The sequence below is a fragment of the Ammospiza caudacuta genome, chromosome 3 (assembly GCF_027887145.1).
Source record: "Ammospiza caudacuta isolate bAmmCau1 chromosome 3, bAmmCau1.pri, whole genome shotgun sequence".
Lineage (NCBI taxonomy): Eukaryota > Metazoa > Chordata > Aves > Passeriformes > Passerellidae > Ammospiza > Ammospiza caudacuta.
This window is the reverse complement of record NC_080595.1, coordinates 80,105,973-80,125,908: the sequence shown is the minus strand read 5'-3', so window position 1 is coordinate 80,125,908 and position 19,936 is coordinate 80,105,973. Positions and strand designations below refer to the sequence as shown.

The 19,936-nt window shown below is 38.4% G+C and overlaps 1 protein-coding gene across 1 annotated transcript in view; it reads right to left on the bottom strand.

The window, feature by feature from the left end:
* Window positions 1-19,936, bottom strand: part of NBAS (NBAS subunit of NRZ tethering complex) — a 159,298-nt gene that overhangs the window by 64,385 nt on the left and 74,977 nt on the right. The window contains exons 36-40 of the mRNA XM_058800751.1: window positions 19,488-19,655; window positions 18,786-18,899; window positions 18,410-18,533; window positions 13,475-13,551; window positions 12,821-12,958 (exon numbers count right to left, since the gene is read on the bottom strand). Of these exons, the coding sequence (XP_058656734.1) occupies window positions 12,821-12,958; window positions 13,475-13,551; window positions 18,410-18,533; window positions 18,786-18,899; window positions 19,488-19,655 (621 nt within the window). The remainder of the gene's footprint in view (window positions 1-12,820; window positions 12,959-13,474; window positions 13,552-18,409; window positions 18,534-18,785; window positions 18,900-19,487; window positions 19,656-19,936) is intronic.

Sequence of the window (19,936 nt, the reverse complement as noted above, 5' to 3'; positions counted from 1 at the left end):
CAAGCAGAGCAGTGCCTCTACAACACAATTATATCAGCTGGAAACCCATCCACAGCTTATTATGTACCCTGGTATCTCATTCTATGTGATACACTAGAAAACAAAGCATGGAGACAGGGTAAGTCAGAGCAAGACAGGGAAACATGTTTAACATAACTGCCTAAAACCTCCAGTGCACTGAGAAAGGCAAGTTCCTCAGGAAACCTATGAGAGTAAATTTGCTCTCTTTTGTTAGCTTTCCCCTCTCTCCATTAAGGCCCCATGTGGTATATTTCCGTAAAAGCACCTGTGTGTAATCTTCCATGCTGCCTGTTTATGGTCCCAAGGACCTTATTTGGAAATAACGTCTTGGGGTCTATTGGTCTTACTAATGTCAAATTTAGAATAAAAGAATCTGACACTATGTGAATTCCCACGTATATATAACCCCAGATATAAGTGGCAAAATAAAGTACAAACTATTCAATCTAGAAGATAAAAATTATACATTTAGATTAAGAAAACACAACTGAAGTTTGTTTACTGCAAGTAGTTTCCAAAGATTGTCTTACTCTATTCACCATGAGAAATCTTTCAATCAAGTGTTATCCTCTTACCTCTTAAAAAACCTATGGCCTAAACTATCACAGCATATGAATCCGAAATTAGAGAAATCCCACAGTCTTCTGTTAGGTATCAAGATGCATTGAATTTGTGTTTCTTAATTTTAAGTACTCATTTTTTAACATCTTCACATTTTAAATAATGAATATCTTTTAGAAGAAAAGCAAAATTATTTCTACATCCATTAAATAGCTAATTCAATTAGACATAATGCTTGTTCTAATGAAACTGTAAGAAAGAAAAATCACTACAGCTGGATCACCAGTTTTCAAAAAATGTTTTAACAAATTTTAATTGAAAAAACAGTAACAACTAGCTAGTAACAGTACCTGGCCAAGACAAAAATCAGTAAAATCAGTCAAGTCTGAATCTTACTGAAACATTCACAGAGTTTTTCAATTTTTGGACATTCTTCAAATTGTAACAGACAGCAATTTGTGTAAATACAAATTATTTTTGACAAGTAAGACCAATAAGATGCCATATTCAACTTGTTCCCTTCATAACATCACCTGTCAAAACCCACACCAACAACCCCCAAAGAGCTACTATACAATTCTCTTGGTTTTTCAGAGTCCTTTGGCCAGTTAGAAATTGTGCTTAGGTGTCCAACTCCCCAGTTTGCCAGATAATCTCCTCCAGTACTTCTAGAGAGATGTTTGAAAAAAGCTTTCTCTCCTGTGATCATGCAGGAAGGGCATTTTACATGCGTACATTGTAAACACAGGGTAAGTTTCCAAAGAAGCCAAAGAACTGACCCAAATGTATTAACACCCTTAACTCAGAAGCCTCCCTAGCACTACAAGGGGAAATCCCTCAGGAACCCCCTGCCAATGCATTTCACTCAGCTCTTGGGCTAACATTATACTTGTGCTGGCAGAGGCCTTACCTAGGAATTAAGAAAAAAAAAAAAATGGAGAGAAAACAAAAAGCACACATCACTTCAGCACAAAGCTAATTTCATTTCATGCTCTTAAATGTCATTTACTCAGCACAGGTCATCTTTCTATCCCTATTGCCCCACTGGTTGTTAACAATCCCTCAGCAGGGATTCAGGGTCCACCTGACTAAATGTTTTAAAGCATTTTTTTTGGTCACCCTCTGGAAGTGACATCAATGAAGACCCTCAATATGTGAGCCACTGTAATAGTATAAAAGCAACACTGGTTTTATAAGCAAATAAGAGATTTTGATCTTGGAATATCTTCATTCTTATGCCTGAGTTAATCTTCAATTTTAGTGGCTTTTTTTCCAGGCAAGTTGGTATGCCTTCTTTCCTCTTCCAATCTATGTAAGACTTAATTCAGTTATATGCATCAGAAACAAATTTAAAAAAACAAACAAACAAAAAATATGATCTACTATGCTGCTCCTCTCCTGCTCAGGAAGTGGCAATAATTTTACAACTATGGTAATACTAATTTAAAAAGAATAATAAAATAAAAAATAAATAAAATGCTCTCTTGTGAACACTTTATCACCAATATAATAATAGATCACTATAATGCTATTTGGCTTGCTTCCTTCTTTTAAGACCAAGAAGCCATCCAATTGTTCTTAAATAACCTATTACTCTTTTGATTCTGTTTTTAATGTAAATAATCTACAGACTGCAGTACAAAAATTATCAGAAAAAGTGATCAGAAAAACTGCTTAGATCAGAGGCCAATCCACTCATAATCACCTCAAAGACAAAACTGACACTGTAGACCTCTCTGGATTGAGGTTGCAAAGCATTTCCATCACTTTTTGAACTGTAATCTTTTGGCAATGGGCAAAAGCTGCCACTGCATTCAGCCACAGAAATCCAAAAGGAAGGAAGAGGACAGGCTCCCTTGTGCCCAGATCCCTGTAACATCAGGTTCCTTTTACACCGTTTTAAGCAATCCTAAGAAAGGTCTCATGCTCCAGAGGGAGACACATACACCAAGCAACATCTTCATGGTTAGCAAAACAAGGAGATGAGAGCACATGAGCAAGGGCGACCAGGGAGCAGCATGTAAGGTTCCTGCTGCACACACACAGGGAGCAGGGTGTGGGGTTCCTGCTGCACACACCAGGGAGCAGGGTGTGGGGTTCCTGCTGCACACACCAGGGAGCAGGGTGTGGGGTTCCTGCTGCACACACCAGGGAGCAGGGTGTGGGGTTCCTGCTGCATACACACAGGGAGCAGGGTGTGGGGTTCCTGCTGCACACACACAGGGAGCAGGGTGTGGGGTTCCTGCTGCACACACACAGGGAGCAGGGTGTGGGGTTCCTGCTGCACACACACAGGGAGCAGGGTGTGGGGTTCCTGCTGCACACACACAGGGAGCAGGGTGTGGGGTTCCTGCTGCACACACACAGGGAGCAGGGTGTGAAGTTCCTGCTGCACACACACAGGGTGCAGGGTGTGGGGTTCCTGTTGCACACACACAGGGAGCAGGGTGTGGGGTTCCTGCTGCACACACACAGGGAGCAGGGTGTGAGGTTCCTGTTGCACACACACACAGGGAGCAGGGTGTAGGGTTCCTGCTGCATACACAGCTGCACTTTGCCCATTTCCCTGCCTCTGCAGCTACTGCCCATCACCAGTGCAGCTGGGAACCAAACCACACCTCTAGAATGCATTCATATTTCAGAAAGGAAAACTGTCCCTAATCCTTGTAGCAACTGCCACAGTCCTTGCAGCAAGAGATTCAATGTGCTACAAATTTGATGGAGGGGAAGGCAAGAGAAAAAGAATGAAGTGAAGCACATAAGACAATAATTTTCCTCACATACTGAAGCAGGAAAAAAGATTTACAGGAACAAAATAGTTCACTCAAGAAATAAAATCCTGAACGTGCCTGTTCACTGAAGAAATACTCTCCATCTCTCCACAGGACAGCTTTTCATTAATTAAATTAATGACACCTGTCTTCAACTTAGACTTTTGTCATGCTGTGAATCAAAAGTACTCTAACTTAGATACAGCACCACATGAATTTGGGTAGCCAACCTTCCATATAACAGCTGTCTCACATGTGATCTGCCCAAAGCAAAAGATAAAACATATGGCTCAAATGGAAGACCAGAACATCTCAGAAATAAACTTTTATTGTCATATAACTCAAATGTGAGGATACCTCAACCTTATTCTCCTTCCACTGCTGCAGCTACACATATTGTGTGACAACAGTTTTGGTCAGGATCAGCTTTCACGACCATTTCTTAAAAGGCTACAGGAAGCAGCAAATCTCATCACTCACCAGTGAAATCACACGAGGTCAATATAAAATAACTACCAGAATACCTTCTGTAAGCTACAAGATGCATCAGGATCAAGTGGTACAAACTTATTTTAACAATGAAGGAGAGAATCTATGGCTCATCTCTATTGTTAAACTGTAAGTCTTACACATCCAGACATTAAAACAATATTCTGTTTCAGATTTAAAATCTTAAATCATCTGGCAGAAGTTTTTGTAGCATACTCTAATGTCTCAGCTATAATTAAGTATAATGGTTTTAAAGCCTGGCCATACTCTTAAAAAAATGCTTCTCACCACAGTATGGTACATGGTACTGCAAACAAGGTATTTCCTACTGTACTAAAAAATTTGTGTCTGGATTATGTAGATGCAGAAAGGCAACTGTGGATTTAAACTCCCCAGCCTCCCTTCCTTCTTTTACCATAGATTTCATGCAAATGTATCTTTTTTCCCTGAATGTTTTAAAGTTTCATTCCAGATGTATGACAGTATAAAAAAAGAAAATCACTTCTGGATCACAGCACTGCTGCAGGAACAAAACCAACAAAAATTGTAAGAGGCTGCTGTTCCATAATAAAACAAAAGTAATTAGAAGTGTTGTCCAGGCAGTTGTTTCTACAGTTATGCTAAGTGATTTGTGTTTGAAGAGTTGAACAAATTGCTCTAGTGCTGTTTTTATAGAAACACAGAATCGTTTGGATTGGAAGAGACATTAGAGATCTTCTTGTTGCAAGACCCCTGCCATGGGCAGGGACAGCTGAAACGAAACCAAGCTGCTCAGAGCTCCATCCAAACTGGCTTTGAAGACTTCCAGGGATGGGGCATCCACACCTTTTCTCGGTAACCCGTTCCAGTGCCTCACCACCTTCACACTGAAGAATTTCTTCCTCATACCTAATCTGAACCTACCCTCTCTTTCAGTTTAAACCCAGTCTAAACCTTCCCTCTTTCAGTTTAAACCTGTTCTCCCTTGTCTGGTCACTTCACGGCCTTGTAAGAAGTCCCTCTCCAGATCTCTTGTAGCCCCTTCAGGTACTGGAAGGTGCTACGAGGTCTCTCCTGATCCTTCTCTTCTCTAGGCTGAACAACCTCAATTCTCTCAGACTTTGCTTCCCTCTGAGCATCTCTGTGGCCTCCTCTGGACTTGTTTCAACAGGTCCATGTCCATTCTGAGGTTCTGGCCTCCAGGCTGGACACAGCACTGCAGGAAGGGTCCCACAAGAGTGAATGGGCAGAATCCCCTCCTTGCCCTGCTGCCCGCACTGCTTTTGATGCAGCCCAGGACACAATCGGCTCTCTCAGCTGTGAGCACACGTCACTGGCTGATGTCAAGCTTCTCCTCAGAGAAACACTTTTATGCTTTGATTTCTATCAGCTATTCCAACAAGAATGAGCAATAATTTCTCCCAAGAGTAAATGTTTTCATAGGTTTTTTCCTACCTTGTGCTCTCTTACAGATTTTCTGATTGATAAGTCAGGTTGAGGTAGAAAAATCTCATCGTTTCATCTGACAGCTCTTTTAGTGAAAATAACACATGATATATAAAAGGTTAAAGTGTCAACTGAAAGAACACTTCTGAAAATAGAAAATTACTACATGGTTTTGAGTGAAGTGCCTACTAAATTCATAGCATATAATTCATTTCCTATTTGCAGTCAGCATTACTCTCAGTAAATAAGTGCCATGTTTTTGGTAATAATCCTAACCTTCTGTCTATCTCCCTTTTGTCTAAAAAACAAATCATTGTGTTTTCTTTTTGAATAAATGATGTAATTGGCTATTCTTTCAGAATATGCCTTTTATCTTGGCCTATATGGTAGCAACTTTAGTCATATGCAGACTTTGGGACAAGCATACACTCCTACTGCAAAACTTTACTGCAGTATTATGCAATTTCAGATTAAGTACAATACTGTTTCTTTTTAATTTGTACAGTTACTTAACTTGATACATGCAAATATTTATATATTTTACTAATTTAAAGATTAAAAACTAGATATCCTAAGAGCTACAAGAACAATTAGCTACCTGTTCCCTGACAGCTATTAAAATGCAAGAAGTCAGATATTTTTCATCCTGATCCAATAGCACTGCTAGCACTTCTGAGAAGTGCAAGTTTCTCAGTGATCACATTACATTATTGAGATATACATTTTTATTAGTAGTCTCCTCAGCTAAATACAGAGGCCAATCTAGCATTTAGCCTCAATTTGCCAAGATGTAAAAGAAAAAAACACCAACCCAAACCAACCAACCAAAAAACCCCACCAGCAAGGAGTCAAACAACTAAAAACCAAAGGGACGGAGAAGCCTACTCTCTCACCCGAAGGAAATTCAGCAATTGAAAGGTAACCTGTATTGCCAACTCAGATGAATGAAATTTTGCTAAAATGTTCTTAATAATTAGATGACTAGCAAATTTCAAGCAGGTTGCCTGCAAAATTTATGATGCTCATTGACTGGAGAAAACAGTTACAGAAGTTTGGAAAAGGAAGGTAAAAGAGAAGATAAAACTGCTTGACTAGTGTAAGACTGCTTCAAAAAGCTGTTGGTCACCTCTGCACTGTGTCCCAGAGAGGGAAAAAACTTCACAAGAAGGAAAAGCATTAGCACTTATCCCAGCTATCTCCCTCACAAGAAAAGTCACTAGTATGTCTCCAGAGAAACGTGGGCAAGCTAAAACTCAACCCTCTGCTGAAATGAAAGGCTAGTTTGAAGATCCTCTTTTCTAAAAGAAAATTTCTGAACAGCTGTCTAAAGAATAACACTTGCTCTGCTTTCAGAAGTAGGATTTGACAGAATAGCTCATATAACCCTAGAGAAATAGAAATAAGCAAGACTATAAGTGTCTCATTCCATAAGTACACTTTATCTTGAAGAAATGAAACAGGGGATTGGGGGCAACACCTAACAACTATTTAACAATAGGGTATTTTCTGAGTCACCTAAATATTATTTGGTCCCAACTAAGAATGGCAATACTTTGTCATATTGTGTTCTTAACAAAGAAAGATCTGTGAAACACTGGCTTATCTGTATCGAACACATCACAACCAAAAGAATCTACTTGTCACAATCTGGCTGCATTGTCCCTAATTGCTGGATTAGTTTTTCAGGGATCATACCAGATGATGTTCTAAAGTAACCATATTTGCTGGCAGTTCAGGAGAGCTCACTTAAGCTTTAAGCCTTTAGATACATCACAGTTTATAGAGTTTTCCATTTTTGTTAGCTTAAATATTCACTCATTTTGAAAATGTGTGATTATGTGTTGAGACATCACTGAAAAATAAGCAAATCAATGAGGAAAACTCACAAAATATGACAAGCTAGAAAGGAAATTTTAAGTGCTAAATAAAGCACCAGGAACATGTTTTATAAAGAATGGTAAAGCTAACAGAAAAAGTTCGGAAAAGTGCTCAAAATCAGGAAGCCAGCTAGAGAAGTGGCAGCATCCCATGGAGAAAAGGTGTGGAAGGAGCAGTCATGAATAAGTCCATAGCAGTAGGAATCATGAGACCTTTGTGTCAGCCCTCACTGCTGAAGGTGGGGGAGAGGAGCCCCATGAGTTAAATGAATCTGGAAGGTGTCATTTATGCGCAGCTGGCATTCATCCCTCAGTTCTGAAGGACCACAACTGTGAAATTATGGTAAATGGCAGGCCAAGATGCACCAACAAATATTTTTAAAAATAACATGCCAGCGTGCAAGTTCCATCTGAAAAAATAGGATGTAAAAGGGATCTTCATAGGCACTGTAGCCCAGCAAGTAAAATGTCTATCCCTAGTAAGATGGCAGACTATGTAACAAATATTAAAGACCACTGAGCACTAAGAGATTGGTGGGAAAAGATCAGCATGGCCTCTGTTCACTGGCTGGAGGCCTATGAGGGTATCAAAGAGCACACACACAAACGAAATCAAATACCCAGAAATCTTGCAAAATACTTTCACAAGTTTTCACACTGAAGTCTAACCAGAAAACTGAAGTTATTAATGGATTGGAAGAATTGTCCTTTCAACTAACTGAAATCTGGTAAAACAAGAGATAGAAGCTTGGAGATTGCTTTTTAGAGAGGAAAGAGTCAACAGCAAGTACTACAGAGGCAGGTTTTGAGACCACTTTTATTCAGAATCCATTACTGATGATCTAGAGAAGGATTCTGATGACACTAGGGTCTTTGAACTCTCCCCAGATCAGTAGTTAGTCTGCCTGGTAGTCCCATTCATGGTGCCTTCTGCCACTGCCCTCCTTTTCCTTGGGTCTCCTCTCCATCACAGAGTCTACACGCACAAAGGAAGACCAATGCGAGAGTGAATAGCGCACCATAAATTCAAGGTATTTGCTTTTCTAACTATCAGGTATGCACTGGACTTGGAAACAGAAGTACCATCAAATTCAATAGATTCACTCGCCAAGTGCTAACGCCCTAGTGCTAGCCATAGCATTTATGAATGGAAAGCTGAATGTCCAGACAAAATGAAACAAGACTGCCTGACACCGTTTGTCAGTTTTGCATGTTAGTTATGCACATGATGTAAAACATTATGTACATAAATGCAAGTTGAGATTAAAAATGTATATATTATCTCTAGTAAACTGAAGTCATAATTTAGGAATGTGACAGAATATCCAAAACAACACGCAACTGTTTAATGAGCATTCCAGTAAGAGATTTAGAGATTACCACCTGTAGAGACTTAAACCTTTAGCTGCACTAGAGTGCCAGGTTAAAGCCATTAGGACCTTATCTAGTAAGGGTAATAGATCTGTTATCAGATGCATCAGATCGGCCTCCCTCCCTTTTTCCTGTATGCAGCCTTCTTATATAATGTCTATTTCCATTTCAAATTAAGTCTTTATTTTCAACATCCTGTATTTGGAATATTACATAAAGCTGTAGCATACAGACCATGGCTGGGAGTCTTACATTTCTGGATTAATATAACCGCATTTATAATTTATACCAATTTACACCTACAAACAAACAACAAAACCTTGGAAGCCACGTGATACTGGCAGAAGGAAATCCTGGCAGACCAACAGAAATTTCCACACATTCCGTTCCAAGTTCAAAGCACTCCTCTTTTGACCAAATTTTGCCTCTTAGAGATGTCGACAGAGGCTTTCCAAAGAAGCAAGTAACAGAAAAGGGAAGCAGATTAAGTGCACAGAGCACAGGTTCACTGCATAAATGTGCCCTGTCATACACAAGGCTAAATACATATCTGGCTATTTAACTCTGTGGGACTGAACTCCCAGCTTCTTCACCAATTTTAGGCCACAGCAAGAGAAGTATCACTAAGGAGAATCTCTGAGCTTACCACTTCAACATACTGTCAGCTGCAATGCACAAATGGACAGGAATCAAACTCACCTTCTTGACTGAAAAGTAACATATAAGGGAAGAAAATAAAAAACTAAGAATTTTCTGCTAACAGCAAATCTCTTCATCTGCTATTATGTGCAAATTCCTGTTCCCCTCTGCAACTTAGCAGTATTTGTTGTACCTGTTGTTTGATGCCCCAAAAAAAAGCTTGCCCCCTCAGCTGAGGTCAGTAAAATAATCCTCTTCAAAACAACAGAAGCACCTCAACTACAGAGTATTAGCATGAGGACAGGAACGTAACATATTAATTAACCTCAGGATAATTAAGCATTTTCACTCCCTTCTAGAGTAAGCAATTTATTCTGGTCAATTATCAGATCACCACGATAGGACGAATGAGGAGATAAGCTGCTAACAAGAAGAATTACCCAGCAAATTCCTTGGTCAGTTGTACAGCTTTTCTTCTTGTTCATCAAGACCGGGAATTAGTGAGGTGAATCAGAGTGGCAGTGGGGCAACAGCCTGGATGCTGTGCAAGCAAGGATCAGCAACAGCTGAAACAGGCTTGTTACCAACCCTTCTAGCCACAAATGCAAAAGCACAGCACCACAGGGGCTGCAATGAAAAGTCAATACCACCCTGTTACAGACCTAAACCAAAAACAACTATAGGTCCTCAAAGGGTAATTAGTCTTCTCATACCAGTACATTCCACATACACTCCATTCCTGGAAATTTTGCTCTGTTCTTCTGACCTTTATCTGCAGTTTTCTTAGGTTAGAGAGCTTCTTTAACATATTCCTCAGGACAAGAAAGTAATATAGCTCAGATGCCTTAAAGTGTGACTGTTATGTTTATGTTATCATAACAACTAAAATTTGAAATTGTCTTGGGCACAAAATAAAGTAATGCTTTACAGCCAGATCCCTTTGTTTGTCCTAGAAGCAAAATAATAACTTTACCAGAAACTGAAATTATCAAGATGATTTCCTTTTGGGCATCAACAATACAAAAAGTGATAGTGAGAATTTCTGACAATTTATGACTCTGGTTTGATGCATAGATATTAGCTGTCAGTATTTCACATCACAACTAAAACAAAGAAAAAAAGTAACAAGCGTTCATGCAACAGACCCAATCACTGCTTCAAAATATCTTTCTTGACTAACTGGCAAGTCTTGAAAGTCTGTCCTAGCCAACAGAAGAGGAGCTCTCCTTGCATTTTTCATTATCCTTGTAACATTATGTTCCATCATTTCCATTCTACCAACATTTCTCCTGTTCTGCCAGAGGCACTCATGAGCTCTTTTCAAACAATGTCATTTTAAAATGAGAAACACAGAATGTGTAGACTTTTCCATGCTTCCATACAGTTTTCTTTAAATTCAGATCATTTTCCAACAGTATACTACTTGATTCACCAGACTAGAAAAATCACAGCTACTGTGACTCAGATGCTAGTAGACAGAAACAAATGCTCAATGATCTTGAGGTTTCACCTTCTGAGCATGTGGCTGAAGCGCCAGATTTACTGGCCATGTAATGAGTGAGAATGGGCGAAAACAAGGATTGTCTTTACACTCTCATCGACAAAAATGCACTCAGATTCCTTCTGAGAATAATGTACAGCTTTGAGGCAGGCAAAGGACCTAGGGATACACTTCTGCTTTCACAAACAGCCACAAGATAAAGATGATGCAAGCCACCAGTGCCATGAGTCAGAAGACAATCTACTACAGAATGACATCTCCAGCTGAGTGTAACATGTTCATTGAAGTTTGAGATCAATTTTCTTTTCCTCACACAGAACTCTTAGAAAACACAAAAAAAAACCCCAAAACTCATGGCTAGATCTACTCCCATGGACACAAACTAGAATAGCATTTATGAACAAACTTGCAGGTGGACCCATTCTTTATTAACACCATCTAAGATGTAAATTTAAGCAAATGTCTGTTTTGCATAAAAATTAAGCATAAATTGGACATTTAAGTCTGGCATTTAGCATTTTTGGTTTGGGCTTTTGGAAAAAAAAAACAAGCATGTTTATTTTGGTTAAAAGTATCTGTTTCTATTTCTTGTTTTCTACCTCTGTGACATTCCTTCACTGAATACCCTTGGAATTAGTAACAATGAATTATAAATTAGTATTTGATTATGTTGTTTTTTTACTGGCATCCAGGCCAGTTTTGGTGGGGTTTTTTTCCTGGTTTTTTTGGTGTGCTCTTCATTCAATCTTCTTCTACAGTTGTTTTCAAAAGCTATTGTTTAAGAGTAGCTTAAACATAGAACCTACTATTTCTAGCATACAAATTAGAATCCACTACTTATCACAGTCACATACAGTATTTTACCAAGATGGAACAAAATATTAGCCAAAGATCACATCACAGTTAAGAGATAAATTGCATGGTGCCATTGATAAGACTTTGCTTAGTAGCAGGGAGTACAAATAGTTCAATCTAACATCTCTGTCCTCATTCTTGTAACTTGCACTTTCCAAAGGCTGCTTAGATTTTCCTGTAAAATAGGACTGTTTGAAAAAGCTAAAGTAAGAAAAAAAGCCCCACAAAAACCCACAAACTTTTTTCATTAAAGTTATCATGCAGCAGGAAGATGTACAGGCTCAAAGAAAACTTTTTAACAAACAGGAATTAATTCTTCACAACCAACTTATTTTTCAAGCCCCACAGTTGTGGCTATGTTTTCCTTTAGCATCTAACCAGAAGAAAGAAAAATGAACATCTCAGCAGGAACATGAAAGGCTTCCTAATTGCAGAACTGGGCGAATATCAAAACAGGCTTTCTGCTGTAAATCAGGAGTCATTCTTAACATGGTAAAAACCAATTCTCTCATGCCACAGTGGTGATTACTTCCTTTTCAGAAAACTTGTGACCAGAAGTGTTCTTTTGGCTACAGTTTAGAGACAGGCTGAAAAGCAAACAGTCCAGAGAGCTTCTTCACAGGAGGAAAGAACTGGTGTAAATTCAGAAAGGCTCTCTTGGAGCAAACAAGGGGTTTTATGCAGGCACCTTAGTAAGAATGGCAATCAGTGCCTTACTAAACTTTTGTATGCCACCTCTTCCATTTAGTACAGACTTCACCATGAAAACTGCTTTAAGCACTGTCAATGGAGAACAGACAAAGTAGTGTCATTCCAAAAACAGAAACTTGTCAAAGGAAATAAAAAAATTTCCCTATGAATGAGGATAAATTTCAAAACACCATATGTAAACTGAAATACAATCTAAAACACCCTAGGTGAGGCTATGGAAACTTTCTGAAACGCACTGTTTCTGTTAAAATGGACTTTACTTTTCCTGGGAAGTACTATATTGCCTTGGACACAGTATTGCAAGGTAACAGCATAAGCTATACTCATTCCTGCTTAGTGCTTATAAGATACTTTGAAGACTGATAGTGCTGTTACCTAAAAATGACACTTGATATTGTGCTTCAAAAACTCCTCCACAAATTGTGAAGTACTTGTTTGTTTACAGCACTGTAGAAGAATAATTATGTGTAACACAACAGTCTGCTTACAGTGTAAGTCAGATCAGCCCCTTAACAGGCTTAACTCATGTACTGGCTTTTTAGAATAGCTTTTAGTCTGAACATTAATGAATGTGGCTTTAAAAAGAAAAGAGTACTAACCCTGTAGAGAGGGTGGCATTTGTCCTTGAAACATGGTGCCAAACGAGCATAGATCTGCAGGCTATAGTAATAACTTGCCAGCTGGAGAGATAACGCAGAATGTAATTGCTTTTCAAAGCATTTGTTGGCGTCTACCACCTAGAAGAAATAGAGAATTCATTTACATGAAAGAACTAGTAAGCATACAACATTAAGTGTACAAACTTTCTAAAAAGCTATTTGCTATCATTTAGAAATAGCTCTGTGTTTTTCTGGCACAGAAGTAAATCAATAACCTCCATACATAAAGATAATTCTACATTTTTTCCCCTTGCACCTAACCAAAACATTTCTCCAACTACACTATTGCTGCTTCTATACCACAAGGATATTATCCACATTTCTGAGTTACATTAGAACTGTCAGTCTGGTGGTCCAACTTCTATTTTATGTAGGAAAATGTATCTTTTCATCAGTGCCATGCTCAATGGAACGTCCAATGGCATATGTTCACTTTCCTTTACATGCACCAGCCCAATCTGTAAAAATGTGTATTACAATGAATTTGAATACTTAAGATTTTAATATCTTAAGGAAATTAAATTTGCGAATGGAATTCTGCTATGAATAGTCTTTCCTGGCAAAACCATACAAACAAAGCCCCTGTCAACATACCTGTGGCAGTGCAAGCAGATAGGCAAGAGACAAGGCCGCATCTTTTGGTAAAGCATCACTTGCCAGTTGTAGCAGAACTGCAACAGAGATGGAGCAGACACAAAGTTTGGATTTCTGACCCACTTGGCCTTGAGAGCTAGCAAATGAAATGTTTTCAGGGCAACTATATTTTATTAGACACTAGCTTGAGGCACTCCAGACATACTTAATTAAACACTTATCAGCACAATCCAGAAAGAGATAATATATAATTAAACTGCAGCACAGCTTTACCTTAACTTCCAGGGAAAGTGTTTGATGCATTAACCAAAGAAGAATGAGATTATGCAGCAACAAATGCTAAACAAAACCACCTGTACTGATTTCCAAGAAGCAAATATTTTGCTTGCAAAATCAAGGAAGTAACGTAATGTTCTAAAGGTTCGAAGATACCAAGAAGAGGAATGGTACAAAATGTCTTCTCTTCAAGCCTGAGCTCAAATTCCCTCATCACTGAACATAACAAATCATATTAAAAACTTCTGCCTTAATCAAAAATAAAAATCACAAGTATCATAAGAAACACCACAAAAAGGTTCTGCCACATACTGAAAACAAGTATCAGTACTACAGCAATTTTAATAAATTCATTAAAGGATAAGCATTCTGATTATAAACTCATATACTTCTGGTAAAACTGACACAAAAATCACCTGCTTTTCCTGCATTATACACACTTAGGGGGAGGGGTTGTTTCCATTGTTATAGATTACATTATTACTAATGTTATTAATAACAATATTATTTCAATAGGAACAAGCTATCTTGCAGCAACTTAGCTCTTTGTTTATTTCAAGGAAGTCTCAAACACCTGTTTGTTAATTCCCACATTACATAAACTCCTCTGGAGGGCATGCTGGTAAAAACCCAATTACTCTGCACACACTCCCACAGTTAATTCTTTGTTCCAAAGAATGACTTATAAAAGGCTTGAATGAGCAATTACAATTTTAAGATTATCATTAATTTGCCATCAGCCTGAAGTGGATTTACATGCTGGCCCTCAGCCAGATACAAGCACTAAATTTCTATGTGACAAGTAACCACAGAGGCTGCAACATAAGCCTGTCCAACAGCACCTATCCTTTATGCTTCAAATGGCTTTTACTGTGCTTCAGACAGCTTCTTGCTTCTGACAGATTGTTTCTGCTACACTCTAAATAACCTGTATGCTGTCCAAGCAAAGATAGTAAGAACTCCAGAAATATCTAATATTAAAATCTTGATGAAAATTGCTGGCTCCTCCTCTGATAACAGAAAAAAAAAGTGAGGAGGAAGAGTTTCAGTTCTGCTCTCTTTTCCCTTTCTTTGGAGAATTAATGCTAGTAAAACCTCTGAGTACACAATAAAATATGGGTTCCCTTTCAACTTAACATCCCCAACATGACTACTTGCAAAAACTGATCTTCACCATTAGGATAGCAATAATTACAAAGAACACAGCACCAATACAGGGCCAGAAAACAATATGATTTTCTTCACATTTTGCATGAAGTGTGACACAATGGCATCCCAACTCCCAGAACGTATGTAAGAAGAAAGAATTGCCTCTATTGTCATACCTTCCAAGAAAAAAAAATTCAATAATTTTTCTGCATGCTAGTGTGCTCATGATAGGTTTTCATGCACCCATACTTAGATGTGCACTTTACATACACACAAATACATGTAGGCAAAAATAATTTCATGCAGCTTCCTGTCTCCCAGGGAAGCCATGCAAGAATCCTCTGCAGTCTAGCAGGGCTGAGTTCAAGTCACAGGCTCCAGACATTAGCAGGATGACATTCTGTCCTATCACCTATCCTCACAAAATTTACAAGAACTTAATGTCATTTCAGACCACTACCAAATCTGGAATTTGCCACAGGGATTGGACATTACAGGGTTGGCAAACCAGGGAGGGCAGGCAGTGACAAGCAAAATGCCAATGCTGCTGTCCTGAAGCACTAATTTCTCATAGAAACACAAAAATATTTTGATTTTATAAATATTTTTGTTTTCTATGCAGGTCTTTATGCCACAGCCTGTTTGAGACGCTAAGTATTAAAAAAATGGTTTATCTGTGAAAATTGGAATTTCTCCATACATAGAAAGTTTCACAACTCACTTTTGATGGGCTTTCCTCTGAAAAAAATGCAAAACCTGCTTTGAGTCTTCAATTGTTCATTTAGTCCATGATAAAAATCTCAATAAACTTAGAAGCATATACTGAAGTTAAACAGACATATCTACAACTAACCACAAAATTATGGGGAGCCTTAAGGTATTAGTTGCTCCAAAACCCCTGAGGACTAATAGGTATGACTGACTGTCTTGGGTTTACTCTGAGTTTAGTGCCTAATCTGGTTAGAAGGATATACAGCCATCTTTTCAAATTTCATCTTCAACCTCCTGATCAATCCCTAAGGCCTAAGGAGAAACAAAACTCCTGTTAAAGAGAGATGCACAACATGGCCTCAGCCACACCAAGTGTGGGTGAACTATCAGCCCACAGCTGAGGAAGGGGCACTTTACAGGACTCAGAGAGATGAGAGTTACCATTTCACTTGGAAATACTCAGTTTACCACCTACATCCAGACAGCAAGGACAAGAAAAGTCAAGATGCAAGGCTTGTAACACTACCCAATCCAAAAAAGCAGCAAGAGATCCTGAGTTTTATTACAGAGTTTTATCAAGGCTATACTGGATGGGGCTCAGAGTAACCTGGTCTAGTGGAAGGCATACCTGCCCATGGCAAGGGATTGAAATGAGATGATTTTTAAGATTCCTTCCAACCATTCTACCCTTCTATGATGATGCATTCTGTCAGTGGGGAAGTGTTTAGCCAGTCTCTCACACTGCACATGGCACTGTTATAGTAAATAAAGTCTGATGCTTACTCCAGCCTCTCCTAAGAAAAAGTACCAAGTACAATGAAGACTTCTTTGCTAAACTGCATCTCCCTCCAGGTTCTTCAGTTCTTTTGATGGAGTTGAAACCTGCTGCTGTAGCTGTCCTATAAGACAGCTAGAAGCAAACAGCTGGGATTCAAACTTGTCAGCAAAATCAACTGAAACCTTTTATGCTTGCAGTTACTAGACCAGTGCAGTAGCTGACACCTCATATCAGCATTCAAGTTTTGTATGGCAAAATCCTACCCAAAAATGTACAGGAAGCCTGAAAATGATAAAAATGCAGAATATTAAGCGGGATTCATATCTGTGTGATTCCTTAAACTTCAGCAGTGTGCTATCAACAGGTATATTTTCAATCTGCACAATCCTGAATGTGTTAACTCATCATAAAGACTTCCATGAGAATTGACAAGGCAAAGCTTTAAGGGGGAAGAGGTGGGATCCAATACCATTAACACAGGGCTAAACACACCACAAGTAGTAAATTATTAATCCAGTTATTTAGAGAAAGCTATGTTATGCTTAAGAACAATTTACTGACTACCAAAAGGTGTAATACAGAAGGACTGGTGAGTTCAGAATAAACACAGTCCATTTTGCCAGAGGAAAACACAGAACTCTGTTTCAGAGCTGGAAGGACTCTTAAGTGAAACTCTGACTACAGAATAAAAGTGGTGGAAGAGAAGTATTTAATAGCAAAAATTTTATTCTTCACACTTAAAAGGAATGAGATAGATGCTCAAAAACGGAAGCTAGAATCTAAAATTTCTTTTCTTCTTCAAGGAAAAGTCCCCAACACTGAAATTTCCATCTCAAAAGCAGCCACTGAATTGTAAACAATCAGCTCCAATTACTCAAGTTAGAGCAGGAACTATTTCCACAGATCTGCCAGGTAAATCATTTTCCCTAAGGAAGCAATAAATACTTTTTAATCCTTGCCCCCCCTCCTCCTTTAAGACACTGGAATCAAAGCTTAAGGCCTATGAGCATTCAGCATACAACAAATGAGATTTTAAGTACTGATTTTAAAGGATTTTTTTGCATTAAGAGAGCATGTAAAGACCAAAATACGCACACACCCAATTTATACAAGCTGTTGCCAACCTTTTCTGATTCACAGTGTTGTTATATTAGAACTACACAGTTATCTGTACAAACACCACATATCTCAGACTACTGAATCATACACTTGTAAGACAAATATGCTGGTTTTCATGAAACACTTTGAGTAAATGTGTGGCTTGTGAGGAAAGCCTGTCTTGAAACTTCTCATCTAGCAAGTGATTTAATATACTCATTTTTCATGACAGAATTTACCACAAACCAAGTATAATACATTTATCTTCCTTCAAAAGACACTAACAGCATGTAATATTTAAACAGTTAATTTCTTAAACCAGCAGAAGATATCCAAAAGGAAAGATAACTACAGGTGGTTTTTATCTTTTTTTAAAAAGTGAAATTGCGTCTGTTAAAAAATTATTAAATATAATCTGTAACATGTAGACATTTCAGAAGAAGACAAAAATTCTGACAATTCCAGAAGCTGTAGTTAAGCATTAATTGACAAATAAAATACTACCATAAACCTGCAATACTGAAACTTGGATAAACAGTGGCACAGAATCTGAATATGCAGACATACAGAGAAATAACTCGTAATGGCTTACAAATTCCCATGACCCGTATATGGTCATATTCAGGAAACCTTCAACAATTCCTCCTATCATTGCCAACTCCCAAATAACAATTTCTGCTTATTTAAAGAGAACTTTCATTTTTCTAGTCTTTGCTGAGCAACTCTAAGTCACTAATTCCCTTGAAAACACTGCAGCTACTTCTAACAAGACTTCTTACCAACAAGAGCCATTGAACCACATCACAATTCATGCAAAACACCCAGAAAATACTTCAGATTGTTCTGTGCAATTCTCCACACTTAAACCACAGATACTTCTGTATTTACTATACATGGAAGGAATATATCCAATAAGTCCATACCTTCTGTAGTTGGAAGTAGGTCTTTTCCTTCGCTCTTTGTCTCTGCAAGTTTCCCTGTTCTCAGCAACACTTCTGCAAAGCTTTCCAAGGAATTGTTCTGGTATGTTCCATAGCTGACCTCAGACTGGAAGTAAAAAGACAACTGACATAGGCACTCTACACCTGCATTTTTATTTGGATCACTTGCATCACATGCAGCTGCTTAACTCAGTTCCTCTATTTGCTTTCCTTTGTTTAATTCTAAGGATGTTTAATTTTAATTATTTTTCCTACTACGGTGCAGAATTTCAAGTCACACATATAATCAAAAAGTCTGTATTTTCACTTGATTATAAGATCTCAACAAAAAACTGCAGACTTTGTAACTGTAACTTACTTCTGCGATATATGGATCATCAATTAGAGACTCATAAAATGGATGACAGCCTTGTTTTTCCACAGTAGCATTTTCTCCAGACTCACTTTTTAATACATCTCCAAATTCTTGGCCCTGGGAAAAATAAGCATAGTTGAGCCTATAGCTGTAAAAAAGCTCATAAAAATGCTGTTAACACTATGCAGAAGGGAAACAGCTGTAAATGAAAAGATCACTGAATTCAGTGGGGAGCAACAAAGGAGTCATCTTACATAAACCAGTTCTGAATGAAGTCCAGTATTCTTAAAAAAGGAAAGAGAATCATGTTCAAAAGTAGTATCACAGAAAATAGTGGCACAAACATTATAGAAAGTCACTGAAATAGAGAAAGTAGAAAGGAGAAACTGCAAAGGAACAGCTTTGAATACAAGATGACAGTATTTAAAGAGTGGGCTTTACTGTGCTTTGCTCCCCGAAGTTTTAAAATTCTGCCAAATTTCAATTAGGCCTTCTAACACTACGCTAAAAAACAGGAGAGAATAGACTAGAAAACAGCTTTAGACCCCTTGCTTCACTGGGATTTCCTTGCAAACAGTCCCATGATGTCTGTAGTTTGTTTATGGATTTGATGGTTCAGCTATCAGCTCCTTCAAAGGAGCCGAGTTTTTATACTAATGTATCACAAATGTGTAAACATCTGGGGACACATCAGCAATCCCTTACATGTAGTGGTCGCAGATAAGTTAAGGACCTCTTCCACCACTGCCCATCACTGACAGCATGCAGCATGGCTTTGGTAGTCAGAGTTGTGTTGGACAACACCTTCATGGTTTTGGATGTCGTCCAGTACAACAAATCAGCGGACTGGCCAGAGGAGACGCTGCTTTCATCCTGTGACATATCCAACACACAATGCAAGGGTTAGACTCCTGCTGTAATTAGGTTAGTGACCTAAAGCCAAACAAATGCATCAGAGTTCAGGCACACTCTATTAATAACACACATCAATGACCATTAATTCAGACAGCAGTTGCCAAAAATAAACAAAAGACAAACTGAAAGTGATTTAGGAGTTTCACTGTGAAGTAAGCGGTGTGATCAGCACAACATTTGGCCCCTTACTCAGTTATCATCCCCTGTTTCCACAGACTGCACCGGTTTTAATTCCAAAG